At 33.4% G+C, this 25,886-nt stretch overlaps 2 protein-coding genes across 2 annotated transcripts; both read left to right on the forward strand.

Moving 5' to 3' along the window:
• Positions 1–3,597: 3,597 nt before the first annotated feature.
• Positions 3,598–9,331, forward strand: LOC108991914 (guanylyl cyclase 1). The gene is given in 11 exon segments (XM_035692020.1): positions 3,598–3,699; positions 4,199–4,303; positions 4,413–4,534; positions 4,920–5,031; positions 5,936–6,010; positions 6,471–6,559; positions 6,870–6,931; positions 7,158–7,230; positions 8,299–8,374; positions 8,941–8,958; positions 8,961–9,331. Coding segments are annotated over 9 exon segments (630 nt in total). The 5' UTR covers positions 3,598–3,699; positions 4,199–4,303; positions 4,413–4,466; the 3' UTR covers positions 9,018–9,331.
• A 12,722-nt stretch (positions 9,332–22,053) lies between these two features.
• On the forward strand, positions 22,054–24,371 carry LOC108991912. The gene is made up of 5 exons (XM_018966333.2): positions 22,054–22,635; positions 22,734–23,075; positions 23,199–23,559; positions 23,658–23,771; positions 23,871–24,371. The coding sequence occupies exons 1-5, from the start codon at positions 22,312–22,314 to the stop codon at positions 23,978–23,980; spliced, it is 1,251 nt and encodes a 416-aa protein (XP_018821878.1). The 5' UTR covers positions 22,054–22,311; the 3' UTR covers positions 23,981–24,371.
• The last annotated feature ends 1,515 nt before the right edge of the window (positions 24,372–25,886 follow it).

The following is a 25,886-nucleotide window of genomic DNA, read 5'->3' on the forward strand; positions in this document are numbered from 1 at the left end:
CAAAATGACGGTTGTTTATTAATTATTTCAAATTATTTGCTCAAATTATGGATACTACACAATCTCATTCTCACCGCGATTTTCCACAAGAGGATTATGCACAACTAATGGCATCACCAACTGGTAATTTAAGTCGTAGACCCCCATCTAGAGCAGTTACCTCTTGTGTAAGTAGTCGAGCTTTAATAAACCTAGAAAACTTGGATATACTTAATGAAGAGGAGTTAATGAATGTTAAGGCCGATCCACTTGCACATCCTAGTAAAAAAAGGTTGTGGACATGAAAACATTTCACCAAAGTTCGTAGTGCTCGTGAGAACCCGGAGGCTTGATATCACTGTTGTGGGAAACTATGTGGTTGTCATTCGAAGAAATAAGGCACGTCGATATTAATAACACATCTTACGGGCTGCCAGTGGTATAAGTAAACAAAGGGCCAGTAGCAACTAATCAGATGAAGCTGAATTACAAGACTTCTACAGCCACTGATGGCACGCAAGTTAAGAAGTTATCAATCCCTCAATACAGTGCGAAAATATTGAGAGATATTCTTGTGAAGATGATCATCACTGATGAGATGCCTTTTACCACAGTTGACAAGGCAGGTTTCCGCAAGTTTGTGCAGACTTTGAAGCCACAATTTTTCATGCCTTCACGGTATACTGTAATACACGACTGTTTGAAGAGGCATGCCAAGAATAAGGCAGTGATGAAGGAAATGTTTGTCGCCACTGGCTAGAGAGTGTCATTTACGACTGATACATGGGTCTCCATACAAAATGTGAGCTACATATGTATCACAACCCACTTTATTGATAGTGAGTGGACTCTACAAAAATGGATTATCGTTTTCAAATAAATTGTTGATCATAATGGTTCATCCATTGGCAAGGAGATGGATGACTGTTTAAAAAATTAGGGGATCAAAAAAGTACTTACAGTATCACGGTTGACAATGCCAGTGCGAATGACACTGTCATTGATTGGTTCAGGCAAAATACGATGGTAATGGAGGATATCATTCATGAGAACCAGTTTATTCATATTCGATGTTGTGTCTATATCATTAACCTCATACTTTCTAAGGGGTTCAATGAGGTTGATGAATCCATTATTTAAGTCTGAAACCTAGAGAGATATGTGAGAGTTTCTCCCAACGGCTCCACCAATTTAAAACAATAAACAAATAACTTGAGATCCCATCTTCCAGTATGTTACAACTGGACGTTCAAATTCAATGGAACTCTACATACATGATGTTAGATGTAGCGCAGAAGTACCAAATAGCGTTTAAGTAGATAGAGGACAAAATGGGGGCATCAGGTACACTTTGTTGGAATTAGTTGGGAGGAGAAAGGGGGTTCGGTCCTCCGGACACAGTTGATTGAGCCAATATCAGATATTTTGTTCAATTTTTTAAATTATTTTATAACATAACTATGAGGATGTCTGGGACAAAATATCCTACTACAAATATATACTTCGATGAGCTTTCGAGAATTTATGATCACTTGTAAGAGAGTTGTGTTGACCGTATGGATTTATTAAATGCAATGGTTATGAGGATGAAGTAAAAATATAATAAATATTGGAGGATGTAGAGAAGATAAATAGATTATTATTTATGCCTACGATCTTTGACCCCCGATATAAGTTGGCGATTGTAGAGGATTGGATTAGAGACATCCTCGGTGATGAGGACACTAAAAAGTTTATTAGATCGCTTAAATGTAATATTGATGATTTATATAATCATTACAATAGTAGTGGTCAGTCTTTAACCGAAAGTGGTAGCTCTTCTCGCCTGACTGGCTTGACATCTTTTTGGGATGACATCAGTGTTTTAAATTTCGTACCGTACCGGCCGGTAAGGCCGAAATTTTCGTTTCGGCCGTCCGGCCCGTACAGGTATTATATCTGTTCCGTACCGGTTAAAATACCGGCCGGTACCGGTCATTTCGGACTAAATTTCTGCATGTACCTGCCGATATTTCGGCCTGTATTATTATTATTTTTTTTTTCATTTTTTCAAACTACAAACTTATTTTTTAACCCATAATTTAGACTAGATTATTTATAATTTATATATATATATGTATTTATATATAATTTATTTATATATCGACTATCCCGAAACGTTATCCCGAAACGCTATCCCGAAACAATATCGGTACCGAAATATTTCGTTCCAGTGCCTTGACCGGTACGACGTCCGGTACGTTATTCAAAATATTGGATGACACACATGCACAAAGTTTAAATTTATTGCGACTACGATGCTATTATCAAAACCGTGCATCGAGCAATATTATGCAATGTAAGTCAGAAGTTGAACATTACTTTATGGAAGATGTCGAGTCACTTAGTGATACATTCCAGATATTAACTTGGTAGAAAGTGAATTCTGACAAGTTTTCATTCATTTCCCGAATAGCTAGGAAAGTACTAGTCATTCCTATTACTACGATTGCCATTGAATCGGCGTTTAACACTATATGTCGTGTCTTGAATGCTTATCATAGTTCATTATCTCCGACCACCATCGAGACCCTCGTTTGTACACAAAATTAGTTAAGTTCAATGCCTATTGAGGTAGATACCGTTTATGCCAAGAGTTATAGGATTGAATCAGGTAATTTTATGATTTTAAATGATTATTTACATAATTTTAATGTTTTTATTATTTAATTTATAATTTATATGATTTTATAGACCTAGCTGTGAATCTTAGATTAATTGTGGATGGCTGAGAGTCTCATACCAACGCATTGTGGGATAGTTACCATCATGCAAAACTCATCAGAGTGAAAGGTAGATGTGAGTTCATAATATCAATTGGTTGATGGTTAGAAGCCTATAGTTAAATGACTAAAGAAAAGATCGTGCATCTGGTCAATAAAAGTTAAAACTTCATGCAAGAAAATTGGAAATCACTATCGAGCCATCGACTCAAATGCATGAATTGTCAAGACTGATGCGAGATATTTCATATTTGAATGAAATCTATAACATTATTCATATTTTGGTGTTGTAAATTTATATTTATGGTTTGCGATTTGTAGTTTGATTTTTATTTATTGTATTTAAATTTTATCTTTTTAACTTATTTTTTTTAAGTATTTTAGATTTTTTAAATTATTTTTTTACATTATTAAACAGGGGTTGATATTGGACATATCGAAGCCTATTTTCTCAGTAGGGCAACTGGGCCTGAAAATGCCTATTTTCTATTCTGATTGGAGTCAGAGTCGAATGAGATTTTGACCTCCGACCCCAGTTAGAGTCAGAGGTCGGATGTGGGCATTCTGACTCCATCGGAGTCGGAGCCATACCAATCACGTATTATGGGTACTTCGGTCATTTTATACGTTTTAGCTAATGAAGCGGTAATGAAAAATAAGTTACTTGTAATGGTTAAAATGTGTCTCAGCTTCTTCTAGCAAATTAATTATGGTGCTACTGGCCACATTTGCTAAACTGGGCTTTCGCAATTGGTCTTTGTTCAGGAGCCCATATCTTTTTGAGATCTCATCTGTCACTAGCAGCCTTTTAAACCCAACTCAATACCCATGAAAAATCATTGAACAACTATTTTGACTATCGTATTTTGGCAAGGAACTTCGAGACCAGAGGCATTGTCGTACAAAGTATGCTCAAAAAGAGCAAAATCCGTTTTCTCCATCTCGGATAACCATTCAGGTCTATTTCTAATTATGAATTTTCGAAGATGGATTCTGATTTATTTTATTCGCTCCTCTAAAACTCCATGACTTGGTTGGATTACCGATCCCCCTTTTTTTTTCAGCAGTTGAATCGCTAATGATCAGTACTTTGTATTTTATGTTTTCGAGCCATTTCTTCATAATCGATCCTTGAATTCGTTGATATATATTGATGCGAATTGATTTTTCACCATATCAATGAAAATTGGTCATATGACTTGAGTTGTTGATATTTTGCGTGCCAATTGCATCGAACTACATTGGCGTTAAGCTATAGTATACATACATACGTGAATTGCACGGATTTTTGATGGAATTTTATGCCTTCGGGATCCGAATAGCTTTGTGTTCAAGGCTAACCGAATAATTACTGCTCAGGATATTTGTTTCTAATGTACAAGTTTTAGCGCCACAGCGGCAGTTGCGTAGTTAATTAGGTCATTATCATGTGGCCGTTATATTTTCTGTTCAACAAGATTCCGAAGACCGATGAAGAAGAACAGGCAGTATCAGACGGAGATCCTTTAAGGTTGGTAGAATTACACCATGAGGAGGTCTTGGCCCGCTCCTACTTTGTTGAAGTGAGTAGAGTGTCATTCTGTCCATACATTGAAGTCTAGTTTTCATGGATATCGCTATTTAGTTTCATTTTGTTTGAATCTGTCAAGGTCGGTCTGTTGGTGCTTATAGGTACCCCACATAAACCAGCTAAATTCTTGGGATTGCGGCCTCGCCTGTGTTCTGATGGTCCTGAAATCTCTTAGGATCACCTGTGATTTTGAGGTTTTAAGTGAATTGTGCTGCACAACAAGGTAATTTCTTGTCGATGAATTTATGACTTCAATCCTTTGGGTTTTGTAGTTTGCTGCTTTTACCAATTTAGTTCGTTTTGGTAAGATAAGCTTAATTTTAATAGGAGGTAAACTTTAAGGTTTCTGTTTAAAATAAAAACTATGCAAGTCTTGGACACTTGAAAACCAGCTAAAACCCCAGAGTATGCAAGTAGATGACCTAGCGCTTAGATTTTGTACCCGTTAATTACTTTAATTATGAATGTCAATACTAGTACTGTAATTATTGATAACATTAAACGGTTGTCCATTGTCATATACCTACTTTCTATCTATCTTTGCCGTTGGCTGTATCAAGGTTCAATAAGCTGATCTACATGTCTCGTTGTTGGCACTTTGTTTGCAGCATTTGGACCGTTGATCTCGCATATCTGCTGCTTAGGTTTCCTGTCAGTTTTTCCTTCTTCACGGTAACTGTTGGGGCCAACCCAAATTATTCTGGCGAAACATTTTACAAGGTGATCTTAACATTCGTCGATTTTTTTTCCTTTGGCTTGATAGTTACTTTCATCTGCTTCCTACCCAGCAACAGATGAAAAGAACAGATTTTTCCATCTTGTTTGTTGCTAGCGCTAAACATTTATTATAACTGGGGACTATATTGCTGAAATGCATGCATGGTCTCCAGTATCATGTTTATAAATTACCTTACCAGATGAAACGATGTGAATGCTTTGTATTGCTTGGAGTGTCTTGTCAATGCTTAGTCAGTGCTAAGAGTTGATTTTTGCATTACCACCAATACAAGCGAAAGGCACTTAATTTTTGTTTAATCTGTTCTCATTACATGTAATTTGGTATCAACCACCTACTCTAGAGTGGTTGTGACTTATGCCTATACATTTCTTTCAGCTTACATGCTTTACATCAGTTTAGAGAAATATTGCAGTTTTGTTGGTGTGAAGACCGTATGGATTGTTTTGTCTTTGGCAATCTTTGACATACAAAATATAGTACGTATATGTGCACACATATATAGTCCATTAGGAAGGAAGGAATGTTCCTAATTTCTAAGATGTGACATTATACTTTGATACGCATGGTTTTAGTTCTTGTTATTATTTTTGATGTGGTATACACTATATAGCTTGTCATGCTTTTGAAGGAGAAGTAATTTTGAAGTAAAAAAATATTGTGTCTAATCATATACCTATCAGTTATTTTAAAGCTTGTTGTATAGATATGTGAAGGACTTAAAGTAATTTTATATTTCACAAGCTTCCCCATTTAATCAACTCACCCATTGTATAGATGTGATCTGTTTGTGGAACTTGAAAAGCGAAATTATTAATACGGACTTAAAATTAGTTTGTCTTGCTGTCACTCCAATACTCATAAAGGTAGAATTTGGATATTGTGCAGGAGCAGTTACCTAATGATTTGGGGCGAGTTGATATGCTATTTCAAAAGGCACGGGAAGCTGGAATTAATATAAATGTATAATCCATTCATTCAAGTGTGCATTCTTTTAATAATAGAACCATCATGTCAGTTTTACACAGCTAAATCTTTGTTTTTTTTTTTAACTTCATTGCAGCAAATTTTTCTGACAAAAAAATGACAAAAGGGATAGCTATGTTTGTTAGTTTCTAATCAAATGTAACATTTGAGGCTTTGTGTAGAAGTATCTAGATTTATTTCCTGAATGTTTATAATTTTATTTGGATTCCTTTGGAAATCACTTGAAGACCTGAAGATGAAAATATTTTTGCTCCCCCATTAGGGTATTAAAATTATTGAGTCTAGGGCCAGATTAGTTGGAAGAAACCTATCAAAAGAACTAGAACTTTTGTCATGTTTATCGTCCTCTCCCAAAACAGTACCTTCTTTACATTCTTTATTCAGGTGTTGTGTGACAATCTTCTTGGACCTCGTTAATGAACCTTATTTTTAACAGTGCAGTTCAATCAGTGGTGAAGAAATCTCCGTCTTGATTTTGTCAGGGAAGTATATTGCAATTGCGTTAGTCGACCAATACAAGTTGAGGTATGGGATCCATATTTTCTGCATTCTACTTTTTTCTGCTTAAATTTCATTCTCCTTTAATTGAAGTTATTGTTTGACAACCCTGTAGCATTATTTTTTGTTATTACTACCAAATTTCCAGGACTTCATCTAGCCATAGTATTTGCATTGTTTATTTTCTTTAGTTCATGCTGTTCTCCTGAATATGCATGTGTGTATCAAACTAAAGGCTTTCCTTCTTCTTTCATAGGAATGACTTCATAGTTTATATGAATGTTTGTATGAGAAATGAGCTAAATTAAATGCTTCTGCTAAATATTTGGTTTTGCAGTCAGTCTTGGCCAGAGAATTTAAGTGTTTCGAGCTTATTTGCCAGCAACTCCGGCTACACTGGTGAGGGGCGCTTTTCTTTTTCTAATGCATTAATTACGTTTATTTGACCATTACAATTATATTAGTATATTTATCTTTCTTGGCCACTATAATCTCTTGCTGCATTATGAAATCTTAATTAACAAATGATGCTCCCTTGCTGTAATCTATATCTTTATGTTTGTTTGTTGAAGTTATTTGCGTGCCCCACGTAAATTCTTTACCAACTATTTAATGTCTCTTATAGGTCACTATGTCGTGATTTGTGGCTATGACACTGATGCAGATGAGTTTGAGATTAGAGATCCCGCAAGTTCCAGGTATTATCCATTTTTTTTCTCCCACTTTTATTGACATCCATGATCATACTGTTCACCATAAGAGATTATGTTCTCTGTAAGATGATTACAACTATAATTATCATCTCAATGGGTGCCTTTGGCTCAACATTGATAATGTTAAGGATCTCACTTCATTGGGAGCATGTCGAGAAACTCAGAGATGGAGAGTGATTTGACAGTGAATTCTTTTAATGCATATACCATAGTGTTAAAATGCACACACCAGACAAATAGATCCACTCGCCCCTAGGTGAGATGGCAATGTAAGAGAATTCATGAACAGACAAATAAGTTAAGTTGAACGAAGAGTTACAATGATACATGCTGCTTTCATTCAATTCATATCTGTTCATCATAATTTTGGCTTTATTATACATTCCATGAGTTTCTCAATCTATGAGCATCCCAGACCATGATCTTATTCCAGCAGAGAAAGTTTAACAAAGTAAAAAAAAATACAGATCCATCTTCTTGCCAATAATTACTTCCTACTTCTATTGCTGTTTGATGAAGTTAATAAATGGTGGTTAGATTATGGTTCAGCATTCAGAACCTTGGTGGAACATTGAGGTTGTAAAAAGTTGAGTACAATTTATGTTATGTACTTTAAATAGTTGGGCACAATTTATGACCAACTCACAATTGATCAGCTGTACGAGCATTGATGGCCAGATTTGTTTACAACATTGCAGTAGCATGCATGCACAATGCAGCTGAACTTAGTGGCACAATTTTGATATTACTGGGAGTTCAAGCATCCACGTAGCTTTAGCCTTTAGATTAGGATTAATGTCTGTATGTATACTTAAAAAGTACTCATATGTTAAGCTGACCATGTTACTTCAAGATGGTTCACTGAACATCTTAATATTTCCTCGTGTGCTTAAGCATATCATGTAGTGCTTAAAAAGTCTAGTAGTCATATTGGCATAATCTTTCAGATACATTTTCTTAGTGTACTTGCACACATAAGTTTCAAATACGTTGATTATTGGTGCAAATTTTGGTTACCATGTAAAGGAAACATGGACTTGAAATATTGTGCAGGAAACATGAGAGGGTCTCTTCAAAGTGCCTAGAAGAAGCACGGAAATGCTTTGGTACTGATGAGGATCTTCTTTTGGTAATCAATTTTATGATCTGTCAACTCATGCTTTTATTGACATATAGTGTAAACCCACGCATATCTACCTATCAAGTATAACGATCTAAAACCAGTTCCAGTTGTACTTTCAACGTGTCCATACTTCTTCCCATGGTTGATCTCAAATTCTCAATGGTGGAACCCATCAACCCTTTGGTTGCCAGTCTTAGAAAAGAAAGGATCTTAACAATAATCAGCCTACTTGGCCTTCTCCCAATAAATCCGATTACCCCTAAAGAGTTCCTCCTCCTACGCTTCCCCCCCCAAAAAAAAAAAGAATTAAAAGAAGAAAAATAAGAGATTTTGAGTTCAGCTTGTGCTTCAAGTGAAAGCTGTGAAACCAGGATTGGGTGTTTGGGATACAAGGGAAGCATTTATCTTTTGTGGTAGCTAACTGCACATCTGACCTATATTTGGCTAGTGTGATGAAGCTAAAAAGTGTAAATAAGAGGAAACAAAATAATAGATAGATAAATCTATGCATGATACAAATTTCAACTGACAGCTGTACTGATTTTCAAATTTTTGGTTTGGTTATCGTGCAGATATCTTTGGAGAAGAGTGTGAGAAGCAAAACAGCCCTTCAGTGCAACTTCATCCAGATGTGAATATTCATTTGTGATTTATTTTTCTTGGATATTCATGGCTTCTTAAATCATTCTCTTGCATATATAACATGTTGTTTGTTGTATAGTATTTACTTTAAGAAATGAGAGTTTTGAGTTGTCGTTGTTTGTTATCCCAGTATTAAACACCAGTTGGTAACCACTCGGGATTACAGAGATTGTAGCTCTATAAAGTATATTTTATACAAACCAAACATGAGTTGTACAAAACCTTGTAGTATTTACTTAATTTGAATTGAAATTTGTGTATTGTTTCCCATAGTGTTGGCGAGTGTGCTGTCTTCCCATATATTAGGAAAGCTCATTTCAGTACCAAACATTAATTAATTGAGATGGCGACTTCTACTTTCCTAATCGGCTGTGATTTCAGCTTGAAAGTTATGTTTTCTCTGTAGAAGTTTTCACAGGTATTCTTTTATGTGGGATATTGTGATTAAGCATCAATCTTCTGATGCTTAATATTTCCTTTTGTTATTCATCTAATGATTCGCTATGTTTGGTGCTCGATCTATTATGAGGTAAGGCTAAAATGTGTGATCTAGAAGGCGATATTTCCCAAAATTGGAAACGAGGAGGGATTGCAGGCAGCTTTCGCGACTTTAAATACACGCATGTTTATTCAGCAAAAAATAAATAAAGGCGTGCATATTTTTTGTCATGTAGCCATTACTCTCAAGAGAAGCGTTATCCTAGTTCATGAGTTCCTCGGCGGAGTAATAAAGGCAAACCTCGCTACAGACTGAAGCTTTGTAGCTTCGTGTTTGCCTTAAAAGCATGCCTGCGAGTTGGCATCCAAGTAGTTGTGCGTGTGTATGACGAGCCTCTGTGGGTGATACTGTGACGTTTTGAGTTCTTTGCAAGTAGTAAAATTACAACTCTGGTCACTTCGGTGTCGCGCGCGTGTGAGAGAGAGAGAAAGGGAGAAACCCCACAAGCATGGTGCCGCCCTTCTTTTGGGGCTTTCTCTCCACATTTTTGGGACACCCTTTGTTATATTTTTACCTGTCATTCAACTGGCTTGTTCTTGGTCTTAAATAATGCGTAAATACGTTAGTCAAATATAGGAAGCCTACTTTTTTTAATTAGCAAGTATTATTCAGAGTGGCATGGCAGCCTTATCCATATTGATGCATATTCCCGGTAATCGATTGGATAGAGGGAAGATATTCTATTACTATTCATTATTATTATTATTAATTGGGTGGCCATGGTATAGCCAAGGCAGCAAGTGATGGAAGATAAAGTTCGATCGAAGTGACGGTGCAAGCGGTAGTGGAAGACATTTCCAGCAATCTCTTAAAACAATTCTGCCGACATAAATTAGAATGCCTCTTTCCCTACAACAATGGAACATGTAGCTCCTTGAAACAGGCCCCATGATTCTTTGTTCTTAGTGTCTTACATTATCTGCCTTAGTTTTGGTTTAATTTCCGCGACAAAGCTAAACCTGTTCTCTCTCTCTCTCTCTCTCTCTCTCTCTCTCTCTCTCTCTCTGTTTTAACTGCAAATAAGATCATATGCCCCCTTACGCATGAACTGTTTCACCATAACATTAACTAATTGCATGTCTATTTGTTGCTAACTTATATTTACTTTTGAGGATTGAGAGTATATATACCTGATTAAGCCCATTTTCTTATATTTTATCATATTGGCACGGGGAATGCGCTTACAAAGGAGAACCCAAAAAAAAAAAAAAAAAAAAAGGAAAAATGCATGTACAGCCATTCCTATGCAAGCTGCACATCGCTATACGACACTAATGTGAAATATACATTACAACCGACGACTAGGAAGTACAAATTAAAGGCCATGTTAATTGTTACAAAAGGGTTGAGATCTTTGTACCTCTGTCATTATATCCATCTCACTGTCTTGTCGCGATCTTTGTACACGATTCGTCCAAGAGCCAAGAAAATGGATGATCTACCATATTCAATGTAAGCAATTTTAAGAAGCCAAGTTTTATAAACCCCAATCTCTCTTTCTTCTTATATCTTTGACGAATATCCCAATCCCTCGTTTATTTCTACCATGTTCTTTATGTCCAAGTTCAAGATTGTATTGAAGTTCCTCATCGATAGATCCAAAGTCGGATTTATCTGCATGCAGCTCCATTTGTCTGCACAACAGGAGACAAATTCTGGATCTGCAACTCCCAAATTCAACGGATTGTACTGGTTCATCAAAATATATTAAAAAAAAATCACATTTCATCCAAGATGCCTTCTGATCTACGTTTTATGCCACACAATGTTGGAGCCCACTATCTTGTGGAATGAAAACATCAGATTTTAAAGGGAGGATATTGTTGGATGCATGCAACTTTTTCTAATTGGCTTCTTTTCTTTTTATTTTTAATGGGCTAAATCGAGATGCATGCAACTTGAACATAAAATAATCGATACGTTTAGCGCTTTGCCATCTCGAAATAGAGAATCAGTGCATCATAGAATGTCGATGATCCATAAATTAAAATTTTGATGGGGCCCTAATCAATAAATTAGGTAGATGTGAGGGCTAAAGTCAATGCAGTGAAGGTATGAGGCAGTAATTAGAATTTTGGGGGGCCAGTCTCCTTTTTCTTTTTAGGTAACCAACTCCCCAACTCCATAAACGGACATGGGATTCAATAATGCTAAAGTTCTAATTTATGCGGAAGTCTACTCCTACTTGTTCTAGTCTGGAATCTGATATGAGTGGGACAGCTCATTGATCGATCCCCATACGGTGTTCGTATAAATTTTGTAAGTGCTGAATGCCAATGCATGCACGTACGTAGAAGGCTCTATTATCACCAAACACGAGACAAGAAATGCGAATGAATGTATGTTGTGTGAGATATCTGCCGGAGACTCCTTGGAAACCAACCCTTGTCGGCGGTCGGTCGGTTCATTAACACTCAACTTAATGCCCACAATTATTATGTCAAATTTCAGATAATGTTGATACACGTTTCTATTCAATGCTGCTACTCCTTTTCTTTTTTTTTTTTTTTTTTTTTTATAAGAATAAGGAGTGTTTTAACAGCTATTTATCTCTTAATTACAATTTCTATATCATTATTAACACACTATTTGGCTGTACAGAGTTTTTCGTAGCCGACAAATGGTTCAATTGATTTTTGTTTGGTTGAGGCCCGAGGGGGTGTTTGTTAGAGCATGTGATGACTCTGGCCTTGGAAATTTTCCAGTACACCAAAAAGCAGAGAAGAGAAGCAGCCCACACGTGTTCCAGTTCCATGTTGCCCATGTGACCCACTCTATTGTCATTGGTCAATGTAATTTAATAATAATTTAATAATATTACATATAGTCAGAAGACGTGTAAATATCACATAATTATTTAAAAATAAATTAATTTTTTTATATAAATTTAATATTTTTTTTAAAATAATTATACAAGCACTGTAACGATCATTATTCCTACAATTATTCTTTCCACCAGATTCAAACTAATCTTTTGACTCATCTATTCAATTTGAGTACACCATGCATGTGAAGGTGGGACCCACACCACCCATGTTAAAAAAAAAAAAATGAAATTAGGAATATCTGAGACAATATTATGAGGTACCACTCCACTCCTGATATTGTGTACCATATATATAGTACTTAGGCGGTGTACGCAAATCGAGGGGTTGTGATCCTTTCCTTTTGTGGGTCCGACATAATTAAAAAACAAACCTAGTAACTTTAAAACACTACATCTTATAAAAGCTATTAGTTGGGTGTTGGTGGCATGGCAGAATGGAGTAGGGCTCCTATCCCGTAAATCTTTGCCAGCTCTGAACTGCAGAGGACACGTGGGAGCGTGGAAATGGTTGGAGTTAGTTTGTATAGAGAGAGAGTCTTCAGATTTAAGGGATTTTGAGATGGTGTGACTTGTGAGGCAGGTGGCCCAATAATGTGAGGACACAGCATTCATTTCACCCTCTTTGGAAGAAGAGGTTTAAATTCAAAATTTATCTTAATTTATTTTAATTTATTATTATTATTTTTTAAAATTTTTATATAAAATATAATAAATAATTTAATTTTTTCAAATTTTAAAATAATTTTTTCGAATTTTTATATAAAATATAATAAATAATTTAATTTTTATTTTACTATTTACAAATCATTTCAACATAAAAAATGATAGAGCTACCGCTGGTGGCATCATGTGTTTTTTTATGTGTTTTTTTATAATTATTTTTATATATATGTTTTTAACAATTTTAAATATTAAAAAATAAATAATTAAAATTATAATATTATTAAAAAATACTTCCTTAATTTTGAAGTAAAAAAAATTATTTTTTTATTTTATTTCATGATTAAAGAAGTATTTTTTAATAATTTTTTTTTACTTAATGATTAAGAAAGTATTTTTTAATAATATTATAAATTTTTTATTTTTTTAAAATATTTAAAATTATTAAAAATATCTATATAAAAATAATTATAAGAAAAATATATAAAAAAAAATAGCCAACAGTAGCTTCCAGCAGGAGCCACCAGCGGTGACTCTATCATCACTCTTTCAATATATCTCAATTCATCTCTGACATCTAACTAATCCCACCAAAGAAACAAATACAAAAGATATTTAGGTGCCGTTAATATAAAGAGTTAATATGAAATAGATTGAGATGAAAATTAAAAATAAAATAAAATATTAATTTTTAATATTATTATTATTTATAAATTTAAAAAAAATTAAATTTTTTATTATATTTTATATAAAAATTTAAAAATTTATAACAATTAAATTAAAATCATTTAAGATCCTTCTTGTATCCAAACCGAGACTAATCCAATCAAAGATTTACTATTTACCGCTTCATGCACTCGACTGCATAGTGCATACTGCAGACATCCAAAACTACCAAAATATTTACTGGTACAACCAATAGGTGCTCTTATTTGACAAATGGGCATACCGCCAGCGTAAATTTTTTTTTTTTTTTTATATTTTTTTAACATATTTAAATATATTTAAAAAATAAAAATAAAAATGTACCAATACACTTAAAATTATTTTTTTAATCATTAAGTAAAAAAAAAAATTTATCAATAATCAAATGGAGGTATCAATTTGAAGAGGCAAAGTAGACTTTCACTTGACAAATATGTGACTGATCTTAGCAACATATGTTACATATCCCATTCAATCACTTTGACTCTTTACCATTTCTGGCTAACTCCTCGCCTGTGTAATCCCTTCCCATATTGTAAATAAATAATGCTATTGGACAAAGTGGTTTGAAATCGAACAAATCATTACAACTTTTATCTCATCTCATTTAATGATTACAATTTTTTCAACTTTCAATACAAAATAAAATAAACAATTCAACTTTTTCAAATTCTAAAATAAAAATAATATTAAAAAATATACTTTAATAATATTTTATTCAACTTTTTAACTTTAATCTAATCTCATCTCATCTCATCTCATCTCATCTCATCTCTGAAAACAAACGAGACCTAACTTTGGCGAAGATTTTGAATTTTGAAGAGAAGTTTTGTACCGAATCATCATACAAATATAAAACATCATACTGTATGCATATATATGGTTTGAAATGAATGTTAGTTACATTCTTGGGCCTCACCGAAGTACGTGAAAGGCACTTCCTAACTAGATTATTATCTACTCCACCGAACAGGGTGGGACATGTATGGGAGTTGGAATTCAATTTAAAGGAAAAAAAACAAAAGAAAAAACAAAGAGATCAGCTCAAAAATGAATTCAATTCCAGTGAACTTTAGTAGTAGAATGGATTAAGATTCTGTTTAGATGTAGAAACGATTTCATTTCATCATTATAATTTTTTTAAATTTTTATATAAAATATAATAAATAATTTAACTTTTTTAAATTTTAAAATAATAATAATATTATAATAATATTTTATTTAACTTTTAATTTTTATATAAAATCATCTAATCTAATCTCACTGTACAAACATAACCTTTTAACCTCCAACCAAAAACAAAAATGCTACGTACAACCGAGATATACCACTTTTGTGCAACCGGCTGACACAATTGGGACCCACTTATCCCTTACTTCCTCCCTCCCGCTTTTTCTCCCATTTCATTTGTCTGTCTATCAATCAAAAAATTTAAAAACTCGATTTAATGCTTATCTCTTACAAGATAGACTACATCTCTGCATTTTATCACCCAATCATTCTTTCTTTGCAGTGTTCTGGCGACCTCAACTCTCTCAAACAGAAAATGACTATTTGTAAATTATCTTCAAGCATTTGAAGCAAAAAAAATCACACTTCTGTCGTTGAACTCAGCTTTAAATATTACATATAACTAAAACTGAAAATCAAGAAGTTCTTTAAACTTAAAAATCACAAATCATATCATGCTTCAAAGTCTTTGCTCTTGTGAAACAAACAGATGAACCCTTTAGCGTACTACAAGAAAAAATAGAATCCACCCAAAATCATATCAGATTAGAAAACAATTAGAACCCAATAATTAGAGTAGGATAATAAATTCATTAGAAAAATAATATTTTACCGAAGCTAATTTTCTTGGCGTTGCTGCGGAAGCATTGCCTATCAAACAAAGAAAAAGGCAACACAAAACTAAAGTCGGTACCTTCAAACTTTTTAAGCTAATCTCAGACCACGTACAAAATCACAACTAGAAGGAATGAGTCATAAAAATCCAATGCATGGAAACTAATTCCTTTTAAAGATCCATCCACAAAAACTAATTCATTTTAAATCAAATCCATGAGCTTGTTCTATGTCTTAGCGAAATAGGAAATTGAATAGCTGCGGAAGCAAGAGGCTTTGAGAGAGAGGAAACGAAATAGAGAGAGAAAGAAATTAAAACTTATATTAAATGAGCCGCCGGTTGCGCGCCGGTTTCACCACGCGGTTGTAAGAAGTATTTCTCAACCAAAAATATATTTTTCTTATTTCCTTTCAATATTTCCATGCCGAAAGAGAAAAGAAAGTTCTATCAAACCTAACCATTACGATTTATAAAACAGGAATCATCACTATCAAGTATACATCCTATGTATGTATCTTCTGCTAAAATCTTCACAGCGCGAAAAAAAAAACCCAGCTTGGTAATGCGAAACGTTACATACTTCCAAACACCAAAGAAAAAAGAAAATAATTCCCATGTGTCGTTGTTGATATAAGTTCCTAAGATGCAGAAAACAACAAAAAAACAAGGCCTTTAGCATGAAGCTTCGGCTGCCCCCAGATGAGTGGGAAATAGCTGCAAAACAAAACAAAAAACAAAAATCTGACCGTTGAGTTCAAATTTCGAAAGACGAGAAGCACGAGATATACAACTAATGACAAATAAAATATGACGATGATAACATGTCGCAGTCCTAGATATCATTTGAAAGCGACGGTTGAGTTGATTTGGGTGACTGTCTCGCTCTTTGCTTTCGGCGGGAAATTCAAACCATGTTTTCGCGGGAAAACGAAGCAAACACCTCCACTCTTTCTCTTCTATATTAAAATAATATAATATAATATATTTCCGTAAATGAATAACAATATCATATCATTTTCCTAAAACTAATGTGTTGTTGAAAAAGGAAGAGTAGTAATTTGGGTAACATCAGCCTGCCTGTCAGTACTTGCGCCTCACCTTTTCCCCTCTCTCGTGTAAAAGTTCGAGTAATGCGATGTAGTCATTCACAGCTAACATTTTATGTATTTTAAAATAATTTATTATTATTTTTATTTTATTTTTATTAAATTAATTGAGTGTTATATTTATCATGCATACACTATATGTTTGTTATAGAAAAATAAAAATAAAATATTAAAATTGGTGTAATGTTTGAAGATTTTAATAAGTAGTCACACACATAGCAATCTCGTCTCAAATTTATTAATACACTCTCACTTATGACGGAATAATACTATAAAAATATCATTATACTTGAGGGTTTACAAGATATACTGCTATAAACTAATTCAAAACTAAGTGTCAAAATATTAACCATGATAAATATAATTTTTTCTAAAAATAATTATATTGTACTTACTCAATTTAAGATTATAAATATTAATATATATACTGTTTACATGGACGTAACTACCCAACTAGTAAACTACTATACAATTTTCAAACAATTTTATAAAAAAATATTATTATTATTTTAGTTTCAGTTCGTTGTGTGAAGTAATTTTTTTAAAATAATATATAATTAAATAATTGTATAAAAGTGATGTAATAGTTGCCTCTATAAATATTTGTGAAAAAGACAAAAGAACCACACCGTTCTCTTTACTTTGATGAAGTTTGAACAAAGCCTGTCTTTTTCGGCAGGCAAGTTCCCAACGAAAGAACAAGACAACAAGTCCTTTCTATTCTGGCGGGAAACTAATTAAATTCCAATTGATAATAGGTTTGGAATCCGTTTTTTTTTTTTTTTTTTTTTCTTGGGGGGTGGTTAGGTGGGTGTTTCAATTTCAAACCAACGTAAAGTAAGTATATTTAAGAGTGGTCCGTTAACGACGGGGTGGGGGAACAACCGTTAAAAGAGACGGAAAGGAAGTGGAGTGTGTCAACCGTTAGAGACAGATGACAGTTAAGCGCATGAATCTGCTAGGCTGCCACGTCAGGAAGAATAGGGAGAGAGTGAGGAATTATCTTCTGATAACTGGAGAGTTCACGGGTTTTCTGTGACGTCTTCGACTCTATACTCACTCATTCTCTACCCAGCCACTCATTCTTTATTTAGCAAAGCCAGCCGCTTTTCATTATAAACTCTGCCAAAGCCCCGTCAGCACGGCTTTTTTTTTTTTTTGTGAGCAAGTTACTACCGGTTACATTACACAATTTTTTATTATTTACATAATTTTTATGTATTATTAATTTTTATTTTTTTATCAAATATTTAATATATAAATAATAAATAGAATAATTAATTTAATTTTAAAAAATAAACTTTAAAAAATAATTTTAAAATTTTTTAAAAAATTATGTGTAGAAATTACAGAAGTTATATAATATTGCTCTATATTAAGACAATAAACCATAATACATCAACTAGAGTTTAGATCTCAGTATCATAATTATACAAATAAAATGAGAGGATCTTTCTCACTATAAAAAGTCAATAAGAAGGAAAGAATTTGGACTAAGAGAATATTGTCATGAGTTTGCAATTGTGTCAAATTATACGCGCATCGGTTTTCTGATTAATGAATTTTTTTAACATTCCAAGCTTTGAAAGAAAGAAGATAATACTTTATATCCTTAATCATACACCTACATTGTTTTTTTTTTTTTTTTTTGTCCTAATACATATACATTGTTGATGCCATAGATTTTATCTGGTAGTAAAATAAACTTATTAATTTAAATTTTATAAATGAAATCATGTCACATCAATAATATAGATTATTTTATATACCAATTTTTTTTAAAAAATAATTATTTGTACTAATAGTTCCTTATTATAATGTTAGATCTATTGTTCCATTCCAATATTAGAGCTTCATGATTATACTACCAAGTAATTTTTTTTTCTTGAGTATGCCAATCTATTTGATCATTTACACTCTCGAAAATATTTTTGAAGTGTAAATTATATATAAAAAGTACCCATTGGTCGCTAAGAATTTTTCTTTTCTTCTCAACTTGAGTGTTAAGGATCTTGGTTTTCTTTTTGGGTTTCGTGCCCTTGGAACATGGACGTGCATGATGAATGTTGAATATATAATTGAGCTTGGAAACGGGGATGATCTTCAATATTCAGACTGGCATGATGGCATCCAAGCCAATGACTATTGGTTTATAAGAGTTTCTCAAGTCATCCTTAAAACTCAAGAAAAAACCCAAGAAGCAAAGGATGTAATTTATTTACACTTTAAAACTAATATAAGTTGACCGACAAGAGAAAGAGCATCCAACTATTTTTGTGGCTCTCGTACTTTCTTCGGTGCTAGGAGTTTGAAAACCCTATTTCCAAAAACAAAATACTATTATTGGACTGATCATGACAAAATGTTGAGGTTTGACAACCAAGTGAATTGAATAGTGAGATATAATTTTTTATTTTATTTTAGATGAAAGTTTAAAATATTATTTTTTAATATTATTATTATTTTAAAATTTTGAAAAGTTGAATTAGAATTTTAAAAAATTAAGTTGTTTATTATATTTTATGTATAAATTTTAAAAAAATTATAATGATAAAATAAGATAAAAATATAATTTTGTATCTCGTTCCACTTGTCAAATCTGTCCCTGTGCTGAATCGAGATCGCTGGATTGCCCGAGCAGGATCAAACAGTAGAGGGCGGGCAGACGGGATGCAAGGCTCGCCGCCCACGCCTAAGCAATCCTCCTCCAATGGGTTTACCAACTTACAGTGTGAATCTTGAAATATCCGTGAATAAAAGTTTTTGGCGGACATTTTGACCGTGCAAATTAGTAACTATATAGTAAGCCAGAAGGGCAATTATTAATTAATGGAGACGTAATGACCCAATTAGGTAAAGATTATGTCTTACTCAAAAAAAAAAAAAAGTAAAGATTATGTCTGTTACTCTTTCTAATTGCATAGAAGGTCGGGCGAGTGAAAATGTTGTGCTGTCTACAAGGCAACAATCCTAAATATGCTATGATCACAAGTGTCGAAATATTTAATCACGTTAACGTTAACGGACGAAGTACTTAACTAGTTTAGGAATACTATTCATAGGATGTGATTAATTTAAGAAACTATTTCAGACATAATGATAGAGCTTCATGATCAATTTTTATTCCGTTCAACATATATGTATCGGATCATCCGATGGGTATCTTGATTTTAACTTTATGCAAGACGTTGGATTTGGCCTTAATATATATATTTAATTATTATCTCGTGCATAACATAAACAGAACCTCCCGAATCCGATGTTATAGGTCAATGGTTTAGGGTTTTTTTTCCCCAAGTTTATAGGTAAATAATTTGAAAGAGTGATATAAATTTAGAAATTTCAAAAATTGATATATATAAATAGGATAAAATTCTAGAAAGTAAAATTTAAATGATCATTTATCAAATTTACGTATACATTTATTGACTGTAGCGCTGCATTTGCGGTAATCCTAATTAATTATTTATGAACGGATGATGTGTTTGTTACTGCTGACTGATTCCGTATTGCTTGGTTAATTTGCAACATCGCACTCTAAGAAGAGCAAAAAATGCACGTTCGTGCATTTAAAATATTGGATGTTCTAGTATTATGCGTGCATGCACATCCATCTATATTTAACTGCGATTATATCCTAAAGGTATGCCATTTTTTTAAAGTCTGACCTCTTTAATATTGTTTAGATATAAGAAATGTTACATCTCATCTTATTATTATAATTTTTTTAAAATTTATATATAAAATATAATGTAATAAATAATATTATAATAATATTTTATTTAATTTTTAATTTTTATTTAAACTTACTATCTAAACCAACCTTAGACCAAGACCAACCGCTTTAAAAATGTTGTATTTGAAGTCTGACCATTTTTGAATTTATGAAATTGGCCAATCACCGTGGTTAAACCATGAAGGTAGCGTCTTTAAAATGAACGTTACGTCCAGTTTAAAATTAAATTGCAAAAAAGTAATCAAAGGATGTCTAAGGAATGCTAGATTGTCCCACACTATAGCTTTTACATATATGATGATCATTTACAATGCAAACGAACCAATCATTTTAAATGGTGGTTTGTGGGGGCCGGGATGGATACTATCATGGCACATAATAATCGATGGGAATATTTAAAATGGTTAAACATTATGAAATTGTAAAAATTGAACCTAATGCAATCGATTAGAATGATGATGCCCATTTTCTGCAGTAAGATTTTTATATAAAATATAATAAATAATTAATTTTTTTAAATTTTAAATTTTAAAATAATAATAATAATAATAAATAATATTTTAAAATTTTATCTAAAATTAAAAATTTTCATCTTACCGTCCAATCCTATCATGGCTCCCCGCTCACAATTCGCTAACACCAATTAATCTGTGTGATATGTAAGAATGCAACATGCTCTGTCAACGTTACGTCTGAACAAGTACGTCCTGAAAAGAATTTCCCAAACGGGATCGAAAACCAAGAGTTTGAAGAAATGAAATTCCTTTACAGCTGGAAATCTGATCATGTATTACCTGGAAACCCAATTCTCTGACTGCAGAAGGAAAAAGAATCTTATTATACAGTAAAAACACGCTTAAAGCCTATATCCTAATCATTTTTTATATTAATGTACAATAATCCATTACTAACGTCGTGTATTTGTGAGTATTTGGACAAATGTATCTAACCACTGGGCCGTGTTCCAGTTGTTTTCACGTTTAGGGTGTGTTTGGATGTTAAAATGAGTTGAGTTGAGTTGAGATGATAAAATATTATGAAAATATTATTTTTTAATATTATTATTATTTTGAGATTTAAAAAAATTAAATTATTTATTATATTTTATGTTGAGATTTAAAAAAATTAAAATAATTAGTTGAGATGAATTAAGGTGAGTTTGATAACCAAACGTAGACTTAGGTTTCGTTTGGTTGATTAATTCATCTCAACTCATAATTACAATTTTTTTAAATTTCAACATAAAATATAATAAATAATTCAATATTTTTAAATCTTAAAATAATAATAATATTAAAAAATAATATTCTAATAATATTTTATCATCTCAATTCAATTTAACTCAACTCACTTAAATATTTAAACACAACCTTACTCTCTCGTTTTTTAAAGAAGTCGAGTTACTCTACCGTTAATGTGACTTGTGATCGTTAGTTTAAATGTTTGTTTTTATTTTTGTTTAACATATTTAAATATTTTTAAAAATAAAAAAATATATCAATACATTACAAATTATTATCTTAATTATTAAATAAAAAAATAAATTAAATACACAAATAATCAAAATAGAAAGATAAAATAAAAAAATAAACTAGCATTTTCCTTTTTAAAGTTTGTCTCAAAGAGACCCTGAAACCTTAATAAAAGCAGTTGTATTCAACATTCTCAACTCCGCACCCCCTCTCTTCACACGCACACAAATACTCACACCCCTCTCTCTCTCTCTCTCTCACTTCTCTTTTATCTTTCCTTCTTTTGTTGGGTCCCTCCGCCTGCAAACACAGCAGTCTGCCGGGCTTTTATTAAATCTTCCCGAACCAGCGACCTACTCATCGCTTTCTTTTTCATCACCATCACAACCTCCCATCTGGCTCTCTCTCGCTCTTCTTCAGTTGCTCTTTTATACTTCTTGGGGGCTTTGCATGTCCGAGTCTGTCGGTAACCCCGAGGCCTGGCTTCCCTTGCCGCTGAAGTTTCTCACTAACGAAGACATACTCATGGACAAGGAGAACTTCAACAAAAGCGCACCGAGTTTCAGGTTTCCCTCCGATTTTCCGTACGATTTCGAATCGTTTGGTTCTAACTCGTCTCTCAGCTCGCCAGTCGAGTCCGTGGCGAGTTCGACAGAGACTGAAAGCAGCGACGAGGAGGATTTTTTTGCGGGGTTGACTCGCCGCCTGGCTCAGTCCTCGTTACACGAAACTCAGAAGCTCACCGTTCCAAGTCTCTCTCGGAACAGACGGGAGGTATAGCCCTTGTTCTAGAGAATCTTTTACTCTCTTCTTGTTCTTATCTTTTGGGTTTTTGGAAGCGAGTTTTCATGCTGCTTCTTTAATTGCCTCAGTGTGTAATTGCCGGGTCACCTCAATCGACTCTGACTGGAATCGGGAGCTGGTCCGCTCGCAGTGCTGTTTCGAGTAATGGAAGCCCTAACGGTCCCTCTCGGTTCTCATCACCGCCAACGACACCGTTTGGTGCTAGCAACGACACCTGGGATCTCATATATGCAGCTGCTGGGCAGGTTGCGAGGTTGAAAATGAGCGGTGAGTCTCCCAAGTACAACTACCAGAACAGAGGACTTCTGGCACCTCCTAAGCTTGCAACTCCGGCCTCCACGGCGAAGGGCTGCAACATTGGGTTGTACTCCAACCACGGTCTCGCTTACAATCTTCCACAGACGACTCAGGTGAGTTATGAGAGTTGTATAAAAACTCGGGATTCTTACAAGACGAGTTATGTGATGTTTCGAATTGAAGTCCCAGATTTTATTTTGCCTGGGCCTTGATCTTTGTGGGTCTCGTTTATGCAGTCTCAGCACGTCAGGCAGGACCAGGTGCTGAAGCCCCAGCGCGCAGCTTCCATCTGGGGAAGACAGCACCAAGAGAAGGCGGGCTGGTCAACTCAGCAGAACCAACAAGAGCTACAGAGTCAGAACTGTGCGAGAAATACTGGGTTCCAGAGTGGAAGATGTGGGCGCCCTGTGAGTACTATGCCCCTATCTGCGTGGCCTTCACCACATTCTCAACCTCAAAATCAACCGCCACGCCACACTGGTCCCGGTATTCGACCTGTTACCCTCAGTGGATCTAGTGGGAAGAGGGAGTGCGCTGGAACTGGGGTTTTCTTACCCCGTAGATATGGCAGTTCTCCGGACATTCGTAAGAAAACATGTATGTGCTTAAGTAGATTTCGGTGTTTGGTTATGGACCAGTTCTTCTGTCCTTCCATGGAATTGATCAATTTTGGGCTATTCGTTTCACTTTCACAGGTTGTCCAGCAATTATTGTCCCGGCCAAGGTTGTTCAGTCCCTCAACTTAAACTTTGATGACATTAGTAGTCACCCTCAGCCACCCTACCACACTGGGTTCACCCCTGAACACGGTAGAGCCAATTTTCTTTGCCACTCTAAAGGAGGGCCGATGAATTTACAGATCTGTTACTCCCTGGCTGTCCTAATCTCTCAGTAATTTTCTATTGCAGATTTCGTGTTGACCAGGGGAAATGCCCTCATGACGCAGCAAAGACGGAGTATACGGCCGGAGGGTTCGGTTAGTCATGAAATACGCCTGCCTCAAGATTGGACGTACTGAGAGTCCTATATTTGCCCCCGATAGGATATGTTTGTTGGACACGAGCAGTAATAAGAGTGTAGAAGTTTGTAATAGGATATGGGTATTTTGGTTTTGTAAACAAGGAAATTCAAGAATCCGAGTGCAGTTGTTTGGTTGCAATAAAAGATCCAGCTTTTTGAGGACGTCGACGCAGCTATCGTGTACAAGGCTTAAGGTGAATTAATTGGAGGGGAGGCAGATAGAGTTGCCATCTTCTGGTAATAAATGGGTAGAAAATGTGTTATTTGGGTTGTGGTTAGATTAAATGGTTGTTCTTGAGGTGTAACTGCAAGCCTCTTTTGTATTATCCCCAGCTGGAAAGATTTTAGTAATAAGAATAGCTCTAAGTTATGACTCTCTTATGTGCTTATGTTAAGTTATGACCTCCCCCCTGTCTGGCGAGTTAAAGTATTTTCTTTGGGTAGCCGAACATGGGTGATGGATGCACTTTGATTGTCGAATTATTAATCAGTTCTTTGGCTATCTTTGAAAATCGAAATCCAAACTTATAAGTTACAAGCATTATTCCTTCTCTTTGCTCACAAACCAACAGTGCTATATATCTTATGAAATTTTTTTATAATCTGCATATCATTTAAAATATGTGAATTTATTTTTTTTATCTTCATATTTTATGAAATATAAAATATAACATAAAATGTGAAATATGAAAATAAAAGAATAAAATTATATATTTTTTAAGTGATGTGTAAAGTGTAAGACTTGTAGTATAAATTTATGGAAAAATCTTATTGTAAGTAAGTTTGTGTACCAATTCGTACACTAATATTGATATGTAATTAATATGTTTAACAAAACGATATGAATTAAAGATAAAAATAATTTTTATAATATAGGAGATTTTTTTCTTTTCTCAAAATTTTTATTTTCACTTTTTTTAAATAAAAAAAATCATTAATATGCGATATGATACACGAACTTATCTAAAAAAATCCATTATCGTAGCCATTATTAGTGGGAAAATGCTACATGCCCCGCTGGGCTCTGTAGCATTTTTTTTATATATATTTTTTAAATTTATTTTTATATAGATATTTTTAATAATTTTAAATATTTTAAAAAATAAAATAAAAATTATAATATTATTTAAAAATATTTTCTTAATTACGAAGTAGAATAAAAATTAATATTTAATGATTTGTATTTTACTTTCCGATTAAGGAAGTGTTTCTTTTTTTTACTTTCTGATTAAGGAAGTGTTTTTTAATGATATTTTAAATTTATTTTATTTTTTAAAAATGTTTATAAGTGTAAAAAAAATCTATATAAAAAATAAATTAAAAAATTACACATAAAAAAGTACATGTTAAGCTCAACGGGAGCCCCCAACAGGGGCTGTAATATGACTATTTTAAATATTTTTAAAAAATATCATAATATTATTAAAAAATATTTTCTTAATCATGAAGTAAAATAAAAAATTATAAAAAATATATTTTCTTAATCATGAAGTAATTTTTATAATTTTTTATTTTACTTCGTGATTAAGAAAATATTTTTTAATATATATTTTTTATTTTTAGATTAAAAAAATATTTTCTTAATAATATTTTAATTTTATTTTATTTTTTAAAAATATTAAAAAATTTATATAAAAATTATTTAAATAAAATATATATTAAATAATACTACAGCCCCAGCGGGGGCTGTAGCACTACCCTTATTAGTGATCGTAAGGATAATTCTGCGTTGTACCCATTGTGTTTCCCGCTTCTCTCTATTTTGTTAAAAAAAAAAAAAAAAAAAACAGAGAAGGAAAGTAACCGGAGACAGCTTTGGTAGTAGTGTTTGGTGTGCTGTAGACGCAGTGCCATGTTGACTCAATCATCTCTGATATTTTTTTCTCATATTGATCTTAAATGAT

Source organism: Juglans regia, chromosome 7 (genome assembly GCF_001411555.2).
Source record: "Juglans regia cultivar Chandler chromosome 7, Walnut 2.0, whole genome shotgun sequence".
In the NCBI taxonomy this organism is placed as follows: Eukaryota; Viridiplantae; Streptophyta; class Magnoliopsida; order Fagales; family Juglandaceae; genus Juglans; species Juglans regia.

Bases quoted from the DNA above. Each gene is read 5' to 3' on its own strand.
- LOC108991912 (XM_018966333.2), top strand. From the start codon at position 22,312: ATGTCCGAGTCTGTCGGTAACCCCGAGGCCTGGCTTCCCTTGCCGCTG. The intron at 22,636-22,733 runs GTATAGCCCTTG...TAATTGCCTCAG, and splicing joins TCTCTCGGAACAGACGGGAG to TGTGTAATTGCCGGGTCACC. The intron at 23,560-23,657 runs GTATGTGCTTAA...TCACTTTCACAG, and splicing joins GGACATTCGTAAGAAAACAT to GTTGTCCAGCAATTATTGTC.